The 14,148-nt window shown below is 39.6% G+C and overlaps 1 protein-coding gene across 1 annotated transcript; it reads left to right on the top strand.

Annotated features, from left to right (window-relative positions):
* The first annotated feature begins 2,791 nt into the window (after positions 1 to 2,791).
* Positions 2,792 to 8,524, top strand: gng13b (guanine nucleotide binding protein (G protein), gamma 13b). Its single transcript, XM_048195421.1, has 3 exons — positions 2,792 to 3,223; positions 5,407 to 5,539; positions 7,324 to 8,524. The coding sequence occupies exons 2-3, from the start codon at positions 5,442 to 5,444 to the stop codon at positions 7,427 to 7,429; spliced, it is 204 nt and encodes a 67-aa protein (XP_048051378.1). The 5' UTR covers positions 2,792 to 3,223; positions 5,407 to 5,441; the 3' UTR covers positions 7,430 to 8,524.
* The last annotated feature ends 5,624 nt before the right edge of the window (positions 8,525 to 14,148 follow it).

The raw sequence follows: 14,148 nt of genomic DNA, 5'->3' as shown, positions 1-14,148 counted from the left end.
GTAAATTCTCTTTGATGAAGCATCACAGACTCTATGAACTGTTGTCCACTTAAGATACTCCTTGCACTGTTAAGCCAAAGAATAGCCAGCGGACCCATCAAAAGCTTGACCCCATCGGCAGAGCAGGAAGTTCTTCATTCAGGATCCATTAACTGTATTCAGAGCAGAGCTCCATTATTCCCGTATGCCTGTGCAATAAATGTTGGATGCAATAAAAATAGGATGTGCTAAAGTTAGGACGTAGATGGCTGAAGGGAGAACTGGTCAGTGGCTATTAGTCAGTTTCTGTTTGTGAAACACAAATATCTGAAGAAAATGGTTCAAACTGGTTAATGCATGGTGCTATAAGGTTAACTGATACCAATAAAAATGTATTGGATACGCTTTGAAAGCAGTCTCTTTTGGTAAAAAAAAATACCAGACAACACTATAGACTTTATGGTGGAGGTTTGCAATCAACGTTCAGAATATGTTTAATCCACACAGAAATGTTCACCATTAATCTTATCAAGCACATGGGTACTTTGAATTATGTAGTATTTTTAGCTGTGGTTCACTTTGTTTAGTGACAGCAACTTCCTCTCCATCTTTGCATTTTGTTTAGTTAGTTGTTCAGATTTGTCTGCGATTCAACAATACATCCCTTCTTTCATTGCATGGTGATGGTGGTCCCACAAAAGGATGCTCATCTGATCTACTGCTCCTGCTGTCCTGCAGGCACCTCTCCTCATCTTACACCTCGTGATGTTGCTCTTGGGTGTGATGCCACAGGAGACTGACATGAGTGCTGCTCTGAGATGAGCAGATGACAGATGCCCTTGTATCAGCCAACAGACAAACATTTAAATCTCCCTGTGAGCAGTTTACAGCCCTAACACCTTTGATAGAATACTATTGTCAGTGCTTTCAGGTTTATGTCAAATTGTGTGCAATAGTATTTGAAACATAGGCTATTTAATACAAGCTACAGCTTGAATTTTTTCTATTTCTGTTCTTCATGAATGAACGGTATTGTACGACAGATAGTCTATACACTCATTTGACCCTCTAGCAGTTAAAAAATAGAACTGCAGCATATGTGTCTTATGGAAAAACATTGTTATGGCTGTGCTTTGACTCTGCTGCTCTGTGCCGATGAATAGCCTACAAATGGTGTACACAGTGTACAAATCTTCTCAGAGCAACTAAATAGCCTAACTGTTTTTCCCCCCAGAGGTTTGCTGTTTTCAGTGAACCATGGTCAGTTTTTTTCTAGTTCGTAGTGACAACAAATTTTCACCTTCAAGCTACCCACAGCCGGAACTACTTTTCACTGTGTACGAATATGACATGACATGCACGGCTAAATGATGAATTCATCTGACAGCTCTATAAACAATTTTTAAGCTGATCAAAGTGTAATTGACCCTTTGCAAAGACCCGCCCCCCTTAGTTACTGTTGCTTTGTCTGACAAGCCATGACACTGTCACGCCACACGCAGTGAAAAATACACCGCGGAGCAAAGAGGACACTGACAACACGTCGACAGACAAGACAAAGCAGGTTACTTATGATATGAAACAAAGTCCCAGTTTCAAACTGTGTAGTTTTTTTAAAGAAATTCAAACAATAAAAAACGTTTTGTGGCTCTTTAATGTGTCGTGACAGATTGCTGTAGCGCCTCAGCTCAAGAGGCTCGTAAACCGATCATCTCTTCCTACTAGTTAATTTATAGCATCAAATAAACATGAATGAACATCAGAAGGAATGTTGTTTAAAATGCGGAAAGATGTCAGTACACACCATTTTTCAAGTTCAAGTCCACCAAGGTTAATCTTCTAACTCCTGACTGCTTGGTCGGTCAAAATGGCGGATTCAGCGTTATGATTGGTTAGATTGCTTGTCAATCAAACTCCTGGCAAAGGGTCAATTGGGTAAAGTAAAGACATAGTTTCAGGGTTGCCAGGTTTTCACTATTGCTCCTCAAAACTAGCCCAATCGCATTCCCACGGTAAAAATCGCGTTCCGCGGGGTAAAATCTGCGTTTTTGGCGGGGCTCCCCTGGTCAAATTCGCATTCCAAGGGCTAAATATCAAGTTTTTTGGGGTCGATTCAAACCGCTGACATTAAAAACAACCAGCGGCAACAGTGTAAAAATTCCGCGGGAAAATCGCGGACTTGGCAACACTGCATGGTTTGGAAGATGGATTTTTTTTTGTTTTTGTTTTTTTTAAATAGGTAGTATAGCTTTAAATATTGGCAAGCGACAATTTTTGAGAGTCGCAGCGTAAATATTTCCGCTCCGGAACGAGCGCGGTTTCTTTCACTAATAAACAAGGAGTGAGAGATGGAAAACCCGGAGGGGAGTTGGAGCGGATTACACAAATTCTTTGAGTTAGGAAGGGGAAAACTCTGTGGCTCCGGGTCACAATACACGCCGCTCCAGACCGTGTTTCAGTCTTTCAGTTGCTTGGCAACACGCAAAGCTTGATGTTTTAGCTGGAACTATTTTAGTTGGCGGAGAGAAAATAAACAAGACAACAAAATTTTTTTCTTGTTTATTGAATTGCTTTATTAAAGCACGAGGCTGGTGCTCACAGCTGTGGTATTCAGAAAAGCACTGTTGCTGTGTGATTATAAGATATAAAATAATCGCACAGCTAAATGTTTTCTTTGACAGAAAAGCTTAATCTTGTAACATGTTGAAGCTCAATTTTGCCATATTAGGGCATAGGCACTGGATAAAGCGTAGGCTACCAGAAGAGTAGGAGCAAATCCGTATGGGAAATCAAAACACTTACACTGACAATTCTAGCGAATAGGCAAGGGACATCGGGCGTCCTTTTGTCTCCAACATTAGAAGAGACATTTAGACTTCAACAGCATATAACCGCCCCCCGATTCCCCCCTCCCAGACAGATTTGCCCCAGCACCTCCTCTACATTGGCCCAGCAGCGACTGAACAGCGTCCTTGCACTTTACTAGGCTGTAACCACTGCCATCAGCTCAACTTCTTCAGCATCGTTTCAGCTGTCTCTGCCGCTACTGCCGGAGCCTATCTTCAGTCTCCCTGCCCAGTCCTTCGGCTGCCTACAGCGGACACACATTCGTCCATCGTTTGTTTTCGCCAATTAGAAACAGGCGTATGTGTGTTTTTTGCTCAATCTAAGGACATTTCCCATAGATAAGAACAGTCTGCGCCAAAGACGGGCTTCGGGTATTACCCAAAGACACATCACCGAGGTAAGCGACACAATTCAATGTGAATTCGTATCGATCTAATCTTTTCCGCGATCGACTCTTGATTACAGTTGACATAACTTATGATGTTAGCGTGAAATGTTGGTGATTGACATCCATATATTCTTATTTTTTGTGTGTGTGTGTGTGTTTTTCATATTGTTTTTCCACTCCCTCCATCACCGCTGTGGCTGCCAGCGATTTTGCCGGTGTTACATAAAACTTCGATTTGCAGCGTCCTGCTTTTACCTCATTCATCCCTCTTTTTTGATTAACAAAATCATTGGGTTATTTAAAGGCAGCCTATATTTACAGGAAGAAGCCTACAATTCCTGCAGTATAGCTTCTTAATAGTTTTATCTGCTCTGTGAAACCTTAATATACCCACTGGATGTAACTGAGATAAGCAAGTCATGCTCTGGTCTTCATCAGATGACCACGAAACGCATCTATCACATTCATTGACAGATTTGATTTATCTTCTTTAGTTCTTTCCACACCATTTTACATCAGTTATGATGACACAATAATGATATGCTTCTGTTTGGTAACTATTATATTTTGAATTCAATCAAACTAAAATCCAATCCCCCCTATTTTGATGCTACATGGAGATGACCTACATCATTGAACGACCTAGATGAAGAGCTTGGCTTGAGAAGTTCATCCTCATCCTCCATCTAATATGTCACACAGTCCTACTGCACTGATGAGTATAGGCTACACGTAATGTTACAATCAAACTAACACGTATAAAATGGTATCATGCATCCGTTTCATCAAATATGTCATGCATCAGTAATATTTGGTTCATGAGGGGGAAAAAGGTTTATGCCTTGCGGCAAACTGCTGTATATTCTAGGACATTATTGATTCTATATTTGTTTAGGGCCTCAGTGAAGCACTGAAATCAGTGTATTTACCTTCTGGCAACAACCGATTCCTGCTTCCATTGTATCGGGACACAATGTCATGAATTTCATGAATATCTCCATATGAATTAAGTATTTATGGGTGGCCTGAGAGAAGTGGAAATTTTTAGAGCGTTACAGTTCATCATGCAGTTTGCAAAACATCTTTGTCCCCCAACTATTTCTGAACATCATGTTTGATTTGAAGAACATCACAGTCTCCCAGCTGCTCTGAGTGTGTTTAGTCTCAGATAGTGAAATCAGAGCTTTTAAGAGTGAGAGGCTCCAGTGTCTGGCTGGTGTTGCTGGGAAGCGCTTAAAAGCCTTTATGGGACGGATGTAGACAGGCAGCAGAACACCTGCATGCTGAACTGTCTCTGGCTCACACACATGCCCTAATGCTGGACTCCTCTCAACACTCAAACTCTCAAGACGCAAACTCTGATCACCCAAGTTATCCCTGCTCAGAAAGGAGCCAGCATTAGACAAGCATCTAATTACTGAATTATTTATTTATTTCAAAGCTAAACACATGCATGCAGTACATCCCAGAACAAAACAGGGGCCAAAACAAAAATAAAATAACAGAATATGTGTAGTTATGTTCAAGAAAATGTGATTCATTTGGTGACATCTGTTTTTCAAGTCAAAAATATAATGTAGCATGACTGAATCAGACTTATAACACATGGTGATAAAACACGAAAAGGTTTAGAAACAGTCCCTTAAGTTAGTAACGGCACATTTTTTGCCTTTTTAATTGTAAAACAAAAACACAAGAGCGGCCAATACATTTTAATTAAATGAATTCATCAAATGCTACATAATAAATAAAATGAATCACATATACCATTATTTGCTTAAAAAAACCCACATACATTATAGGTAGTCAAAGTAATTGAATAAACATTATAAAAAGTAGCTTTGCATTGTTAGTAGTCATTGCATTGTTTATTTTCACATCATTTAACATAAGCGATCTGTTCAGCATGGACGTACAGATCACATCCACAAATCATTAGTTGCAAACACATCAAATGATGTGCTGATTTGGCAAGATTTTTAATTGCAATCCACATTGACTGATGCAAAATCAGCTGTTAAAAATACATAAACATACATCAATGCTACATTTTTATTTGGAGCAGGCACAGCTCGCCTGGAATGGCTGTTGAAAGAATCACTGAGTCATGTAAAAGATACGCTAAAGCAGTTTCAGTAGGAGAATCGGTTTCGAGAAACAATCTTATTTCTTGTTTCAATCCTGTTGTTTAGGTTAAGTTTGAGCACTTCCACATCAAGCTTCAGTCATGGATGAGTTGGACCTGCCCCAAATGAAGAAGGAGGTAGAAAGCCTCAAGTACCAGCTGGCCTTCAAAAGGGAGAAATCCTCAAAGACAGTGACAGAGTGAGTGTGATTTCTTTTGTTCTTCACACTGTGATAGTCTCTGTTCCAAGTTGCAACCCATATATTTTATGCTGTCGCCTCGTAACACAACAGAAAAGATAATGACCCTTTCTACCCTGCTTCTATTTTTGGTACTGTACGTCACACAATCAAGCACAGAAAAACCTAACATCAAGTCATCGAAACATCACCCATATATTCTGTCCTTTTATTATACAAATACTTAATTCTCATTGGTCAGTTGTGGCTTTGAGCTGTCCAGTGTTTTGTTATAAATAATGAACTCTCAAATGCACATTTGACCGTTGGTTTGACAATAGTACTACTGCTACTCTCATGTCTCTAATATCACTCTGTGGCCTCTCTATTTGCATATAAATGCAAGATGAGGTAATTGGAGCAATTTTGCGACTTCTTTTGCTGCCGCCTTTTTAAGGGTGGTTTCAGTAATATTTCAATATACACTTTTGTTCAAAAGTCTGTTTATGTTCACCAAGGCTGCATTTATTTGATTAAAAATACAAAATAAAAAACAGTCAAAATATTGTGAAATATTATTAGAATTTAAAATAACTATATTTTAAGATTGAATTTATTTCAGCAGTCTTTATGACACAACAGTCCTCAGTGTCACATAATCCTTCTAATATGCTGATGTGCTGCTCAAGAAACATTTCTAAAATAAATGGAAGCAGGTGACACTAGTTGCAAATGGCTGCACCCACTCTTACATTAAAAATAAGGTGGATATGGTGAGCAAAAAACCCTCAGCAATGGCCATTGCGGGTCCGTTTTTTAGCAGAAGCTTTAAGCGGATGTAAGTACTAGGTAATATAAGTAATACAAGTAAGAAACATTTAAAATAATAATAAAATAACTTCAACTCAAATCATTATTTCTTGTCTGTCTGTTACTTGTTTGGTAAATAGTCTCTTAATAAGTTGGATAATGTACAGTTAGTTTTTTTTTTGTCTTATCCACTTACTATATTTCCAACTTCATAGTTCCTTTTTTAATGAAGAGTAATCAGTTTTGTCAGTGGTTTTCCCTGACCTGTTTCCTGATTGAATAACCCTAATGTCACCATGAACTCATAATTGCAGTTATTTCTGAATTTGCAGGTTCACCTCATGTCACAAATTAGGCTGCCCGGAGGTCAGGTCCTCTTGGTGATTGTTCAGGACAGAGCTAATGCTCTCAGATCTCTGGTGCTTTACTCTCCAATTTGAGAGCAAGCATGGCCTCTTAGTCACACCCGCCACTGTCACATTACAGTGACATCTCATTTCCCTGCGTCCCAGGGCTCTGAAATATTCACAATGGTAATTTCTTTGTTACAGATTACATTTTACCGGCCAGTAGTGAACAGGCCAGTTTACGCCAGCGTGGTGTTTCCTCCAGTGTTATTGTGCAGTTATAAAGTCATAAAGTTGGGTCATGATGACTTAAAAATTGTCTCACATGAATCTGAGATCATCACTCTCATCTTGGACACATCATTTCTATTAATCGTCTGTGATGGATGGTGCCTCTGCAAAGAGTTACATGATTATCACCCTCATTTATCATTTGTTCAACATGGGTGCGGTCTCGCATGACCCCAATTTCATAAATCACTCAGCATCCGTGTTCAAAGTCGCAGACATCCAGAACAAATCTCTGCTCTATTTACTCCTAAATAGTAGCCATTTTTGCATCAGACGCGAGGTTTGTCACTTTAAATAGGTTGCGCAGTTTGCGCTGTGTCCCAGAATGATGAGGAAACTTCTCCTTCCTCTCCTCAGCCTGGTGAAGTGGATCGAGGAGTGTGTGCCCGAGGACCCTTTCCTGAATCCCGAGCTGATGAAGAACAACCCTTGGGTGGAGAAGGGCAAGTGTGTGCTTCTATAAAAGAGTAGCAGCAGCAGCGGTCACCCCAGCCCCCCGTCTGAGCCTCCACCAGCCTGACAGGATCACACGGCGCTTGCTCTCTGTTTCATTCCCTCATCATGAATGTACAGCAGTTTAGCATCCACTGCACAAAAAAAAAAAAAAAAAACACACACAACACTAGCTCGATATAGTCAGAATTGGACACTTTGACATGCATTACTATTATATTTATAACCATCGATATATCTTTATATGCAGTTAGTGGAATTTCTCTTTGACTTCAGTGTTGTCGCCGCTGCTTGCACGCTTGATCTTGAGTTCAGGCATGTAGTGTCAACATGGAAATGCCAGAAAAGGCCTGTTAGACAACATACTGCATGACAGAGTTGAAAGGAAATGCCTCAAAAAGGCAAAGGCAGCAAATTTGTGAGTTTCCCTCTGTTACGCAGCATGTTCATGTCTCCTGCAGGCTCGTGTACTATTTACACCACACTCCGCACTCTCACAGACCATTTTTAAAACATGTACAGATCGTTTTAATTTATTAACTTATTTATGATCATTAATTTATTTATTTATGGTTTGCATCACCACCGAAGCTGTCGGCGCCGACTGCTTTAGAAGCTACAATGGACCTGCTGTTGTTCAACTGCACCCTTCCTTCCTTGAAAGCTAAAGGATAAAAAAACAAAAAAACAACGCATCTTGCCAGGTCACCATTGAATACTGCCTTGTACACAATTTCCTTAAAAAGAATGTATGTGTGTTGTGAGGGACTTGTAAACCATCAGCACCCTTAAGCATTGAATGGATATGCAAACGGAGAGGTTGTGCACTGGCCAAGGCTTTTTTCTTTTTCTTAGATTAATAGCTCAATCTGCACTTATGGCAAGGATGTGGGATTAATTTATGACTTTTGATTTGTTCATGTTTTTATATATTCAAACAGTAGAAATCTGTCTAATTATCTAGAGGTGTGTTACATATGAGAATGCTTTGAGAAAATATGCATAAGATCAAGTACTAGTTTAATAACAAGCAATAAGTGATTACATTTTTTTATTGAATGTTTTACAAAACATCTTATTGAATAAAGTAGAGGATTTTTAGACAGCTTTAATGTCATTTGTGTGTTTCAATTGGGTGTGTGTCATGGCAATTTATATCTGTCCTGTTACACAATAATTATATTGAGATTATAGAAATAACTATGGTGGTCATAGATAGATAGATAGATGTGATTAAAATAAAACAGTCATAAAAAAATGAAATCATGCCCCTTCAACCCAATACTGAGCCCTGCACATGACATGCGGGGAAAATAAAAACATGATAACGTTGGACATGAATTAAGAATTTGTGTGTTCCCACTACTTATTAATTCATCCCCTTGTTTTAGTTAAATTGCGGCCACGTCATATTTATTTGTGTCCAATTTTTTTGTGAAATTGTGGGATTCAAATAAGGTCACAAATCAGTACAACATGGCCACAATTTAACTAAAACATGGTAACAAATTCTTAATTCATGGCCACAACATTTTGTGTAAGTCATATGAGATTTCCCTACAATAAGAGCCATCCAAACTTGAATTACTACCTTTATGTATTTCCAAGCCAAAGAATAAGAGAAACAAAACAGCTATATATATTCAGTTGAGTTGGAACTCAAATGAATGGGTTCAACATTTAGAGTTGAACTACTGTTAACTCTACACAGTGTCTTAAAAACATGATGAGATGCTGAAAAACAGCAGAATGTGACACAAAAAAGAGACATCCATCTGCATGTATGCATAGACCAACAATTAAAATGCAGTAGGTGATCTGAGAAATGCTAATGTTAGCCTGCTAGCATTGAAAGCCTACAATCCCGCCCCTCCTGCAAATCGCCGTCCAAAGCCACGCCTCCGCCAAAATAGATGAACAAACACACGCAGCTGATCTCAGCAAAGTGTCACAAGAGATGGCGTTAAACTATCTCAAGTCTCAAAGCACATAACAATTACAATAATAATGAACGTAAACAACTTAGAGCTTGTACGTGACTGCTGAAGATTAATTTCAGCGTTGATACTGTTGATCAAAACGCATAATTCTGAGTCTGACTGAACAGCTCCAGCTAGAACGTCACAGGTTTGCCATCTCTTATGGCGTGAACGCAACATAAGATCATTGATCTGATTCGGTAGGAACTGTAAAAGGTGGCTGCTGTTTGTTTGTGGTGCTCCGTGACTGACGTCTGTCTCTATAAACTCTGCATAGCATGAAACACGCTAATGACGTATGATGTCTGCGTGAACAGGGTGTGCGAGGGAATGTAAAAACATACGTTGACAGGCAGGTAGGACATCGTATTATTTCATTCGGACCGAATATAATAATTGGATGAACATTTTAGGGTCCTACGCCTTCCACAGACGATATATATTTATAAAAATACATTTAGACCATTTAATATAGTGATTGCTATCAGGATATGAGGAGACTTTCAACCAGTATAACAAAAAATGTTTCTGTAGAGAATCACCTGTTGCACCTTTAAGAAACAAGATTCTGTACGTGTTCTGTATGGACAGCCCCTAAGTCAAACAGTTAAACAAAATCAACTGAAAATCGATTGCTGTGGACTGTAGGTGCGTGCTAGGCTTATGTTTTATGATACTGAAATAAATCAAACAATATATTGACTTCTAAAGTCACTTTTTATGTTTATTAAGTGCTTTCTTTAAAATAATGTAACCTAATCTCTTCAAATTACATTTATTTGGCTTTTCTCAACAAATATTACTGTAACGAGGTCAGTAGATGTGGGAAGAAGGAGGCGGGAACCGGCGAACGTTCAACAAAAGTTTAATTCAAAATAAGCAAAGAACAAAACGAAAGTAATGCCGACAGACCCTCGCGGACGTCTGCCGGCCACACAAACATAATAAAACATAACATAAAGTCCAGGCCTGGTCCTCTCTCGTCCTCCACGGTCGTCGCTCCTCCTTTTATGCTCCCGGAGCTCCTCCGTGAGAGACTCAAGGCCGGTGCGCCTCCCAGGTGTAGCTCGTTAACTCTCGCGCCACCGGCCTCGCGCCGTTCCCTCACGGCTCTCGCCCGCCCTGGTCGCCACAATTACATTAATATTGATTCATTTAGCAGATGCTTTTATCCAAAGCAAATGAAGAATACAAGCGATTCATCCTAAACAATATTGGTGAGAGTAATTGAAACTGACATGCAGTAGTAATTATGTTTTTTCACCTCCTACTGAGAGAAGCAACAGCACTATCTTTAACAGATCTGGTACCTCTTTTGCAAATGGAAAGTCATAAAACAGATTAGGTAGAACAAGTCCTCTAGCACAATGAACACAGTCTGTTTTATCCACATTCCCAAATCACTGTAAAAAAGCATTACAAACACATTCTCTGCTAAATAATGGAACACATCAGAGTCTTTTCTTTCCAACTTAGGGAAAAACGTAGCTCTTCGCACACTTTTTAATTCAGTCATTTCAGACCCATCTGTGTATAGCAAGTGAAACTTTGCCAGGCATTTTAATCAAAGTCAATACATCTTTATGCACTTAATGGAGCTGTGAGTATCGGACCGTACAGCCATCGCCCGTTTACCAAAAAAAAAAAAAAAAAAAAAAGCCATGAGTGGTTCTGGGGCTGTGAGACTAACACAGTGGATAATGGCTCACTCTCTAAGATTAGGATTGGTAATCCTGATGCCCATTGCCTTGCCACACATTCACATGATTGCTCTCTACGCCGGTTGAACCCGCAGCAGATGACACTCTAATCTGCCCCAAATAATCCACTCTCTCAGCCCCCTTCACAAATCTCCATTTCTAAATACATATGGGATCACATGGACCAATAGTCTGCTTAAATGTACACATCTGGGGTAATGTGCTACACTGACGAAGTCTGACACAATGACCATAAATCTGCATATATGGCAAAGCTTAATGCCTCTTTAATCTAAATATGGCGAATACATGTGTTTGAACCCTATATCTGGATCTGAAATGGGGATTTATGCTAAGAAGGGCATATGGACTGCGAATAGATATATTACAGGAGAGAATAAATGATGGGTTCTGACTTGTAAAACCACTTGCTGCTCAAAACACTCTTGCTGTTCTCCTTTGAGGATCCTAAAAAGATGTGTTGTGAGAGCAATCTCAGTGTGTAAAAGTGTGATCCAGGCAGTATTTAACCCCTTAACATCACATAGGTCCAGTTTAGATGAGGTTAACACCAGGTTTTGTGGTCATTTAAACATAGTTAGTGTCAACCTTAATCACATCATTTTATTTTTACCCACAAGGCAGTGCTCATGCATGACCGTGTCATGAGCACACGACAAACCAAGTTGGGCTGTTAAGTCTGCTATCAACTCAAATCAACTTTTCTTATAAGTCATTGGTAGATGTTTAATCATTATTTTCAAAAAACATTGGTGAAAATATTTTTCTTAAAAATGTTATATAGTTAAAATATATAAAATAGCTATTTAATATATATATATATGGTGTGGTGCAACTCCCCTATATTAAACACATTTTTAGAAATATTGTTGGGGATATTTGAAAATAGATATTTTATATATATATATATATATATATATATATATATATATATATATATTCTTTTTATTTTATTCTCATAATAAAGCTTTTTCTTCATTATTTGTATACAATAGGTAATGCTAGCTGATCTATCATTAACCTGATTTTCAGGTACCATGGTTTCATGGTCCAAGGTTCATTAAAGGATTAGTTCACTTCATAACTAAAATTTCCTGATAATTTACTCACCCCCACCTCATCCAAGATGTTCATGTCTTTCTTTCTTCAGTCGAAAAGAAATTAAGGTTTTTGAGAAAAACATTCCAGGATTTTTCTCCATATAGTGGACTTCACTGGGGTACAAGGGGTTGAAGGTCCAAATTGCAGTTTCAATGCAGCTTCAAAGGGCTCTACGCGATCCCAGCCGAGGAATAACCCCTTATTTACACTGCACACATCTGCATTGCGTCATGGCTGCGACGGGGCTACTAGAGTCGATCCACGGCCACTCTAGTCAATCCTTGTGTTTACACCAGCCGCGGCTCATTTCAGAAACGTCCCAGAAGCGGCTTGCCGCACTGCTTCGCTAAAGATAGGCGCCAAGTCTATTTTCGACGGACACCGTGTCCAAGCCATGCAGCTTAAATACAAAATAAAGTCAAAATAATCACCCTGTGAAGACTCCTGCTCATATTTCACATCACTAGGAGGCCAGAAATTGACGACAAGAGTTTCGAAGTTGAAAAACTTGAAAATCTTTTATCCTTGTCATCCACAACTGGACTTTTAAAGGCTTATTAACTTTGTCTGTAGGGCATGGCAATAAACACAATTAAACTGGACAAAATATAATCATTTAGCTATTAAAAACACGAGAAATCAAGGAAAACAAAATCGGACAGGCAAATCTCGTGGTCTCATGAATCCAGCCGCTTTGCTTCCGAAATGCTTCTGGTGTGAGTTGACACCGCGTAGACGACGAAACAAAACCTCACCGGAGCCGTAACGCACCGCAGACGTGTGCAGTGTAAATAAGGGGTAAGGGTCTCGTCTAGCATAACGATCGGCCATTTTCTAAAAAAATAAATAAAAACGAGATACTTTTTAACCACAAATGCTCGTCTTGCACTGCTCTGCAATGTGCCACGCATTAGGCCTACATAATCACTTTGGAAAGGTCACACGTCATGTAGGTGGAAGTACCGATCCAATGTCTACAATGTGAACGTGCAAAGACTAAGTCAAACGGCCTTCACAAAAAAAAGGTAAAACAACGATTTTGGACGCGTGACCTTTCCAACATGATTACGTAATGTGGGGCGGATCGCAGAGCAGTGCAAGAGGAGCATTTGTGGTTAAAAAGTATATGCGTTTTTATTGTTTTTAGAAAATTACAGATCGTTTCGCTAGACATGACCCTAATTCCTCGGCTGGGATCGTGTAGAGCCCTTTTTGAAGCTGCAATGAAACTGCAATTAGGACCTTCAACCCGCTGTACCCTCAAGTCCACTATATGGAGAAAAATCCTGGAATATTTTCCTCATAAACCTCCATTTCTTTTCGACTGAAGAAACACTTCAGAACTAATCACTTCAGAATCAGAACTAAAGGAGTGGGACTCGAGACTCATAAGCATGCCTGAATTGTTCATTCTGGTATCAGGGGTTGAGAGATGGATTGCAGCAATGAGCAAGTAGGCTTCTTCAGACTTAAGACAGTATATGATAAGTAGCATGCAGTGTGTGGCCATTTATGAGCCATTTCTGTCACAGCAGAGTGGCTCTTGTCCCCTGGCAAAGGCAACTGATCCAGTTCTGTCAGTGCACTCTTATATAGTCAACCTACACGTATATTTTTGCGCTGTCAAACACCTGCACGCCCAACTCCATTTGCCTGAGTGCCAGGGGAGACGGGTCAAGCCGAGGCCATGCTTCATTTCCTCAAATGAGGACAGTGCAAAGATTCTGGAGACACCCATTTTTTTCCCTCTCCCCTCAAAACTCTTCTGTTCCGCGCCCTGGGCTAATTGGAACTGGCTGAGTGTAAATTGAATGAGTGGAAATGCGTGTTGGGATTGTGATCTTTGGCCCAATTTTGGTACATGTGCAAATGTGCTCAATGAGGGAGATGTATGGTTCTAATGCTGTGAACGGCGGTCTGATCTTATG

Source organism: Megalobrama amblycephala, linkage group LG1 (genome assembly GCF_018812025.1).
Source record: "Megalobrama amblycephala isolate DHTTF-2021 linkage group LG1, ASM1881202v1, whole genome shotgun sequence".
Taxonomy (NCBI): domain Eukaryota; kingdom Metazoa; phylum Chordata; class Actinopteri; order Cypriniformes; family Xenocyprididae; genus Megalobrama; species Megalobrama amblycephala.
This window is presented reverse-complemented; position numbering and strand designations above follow the sequence as displayed.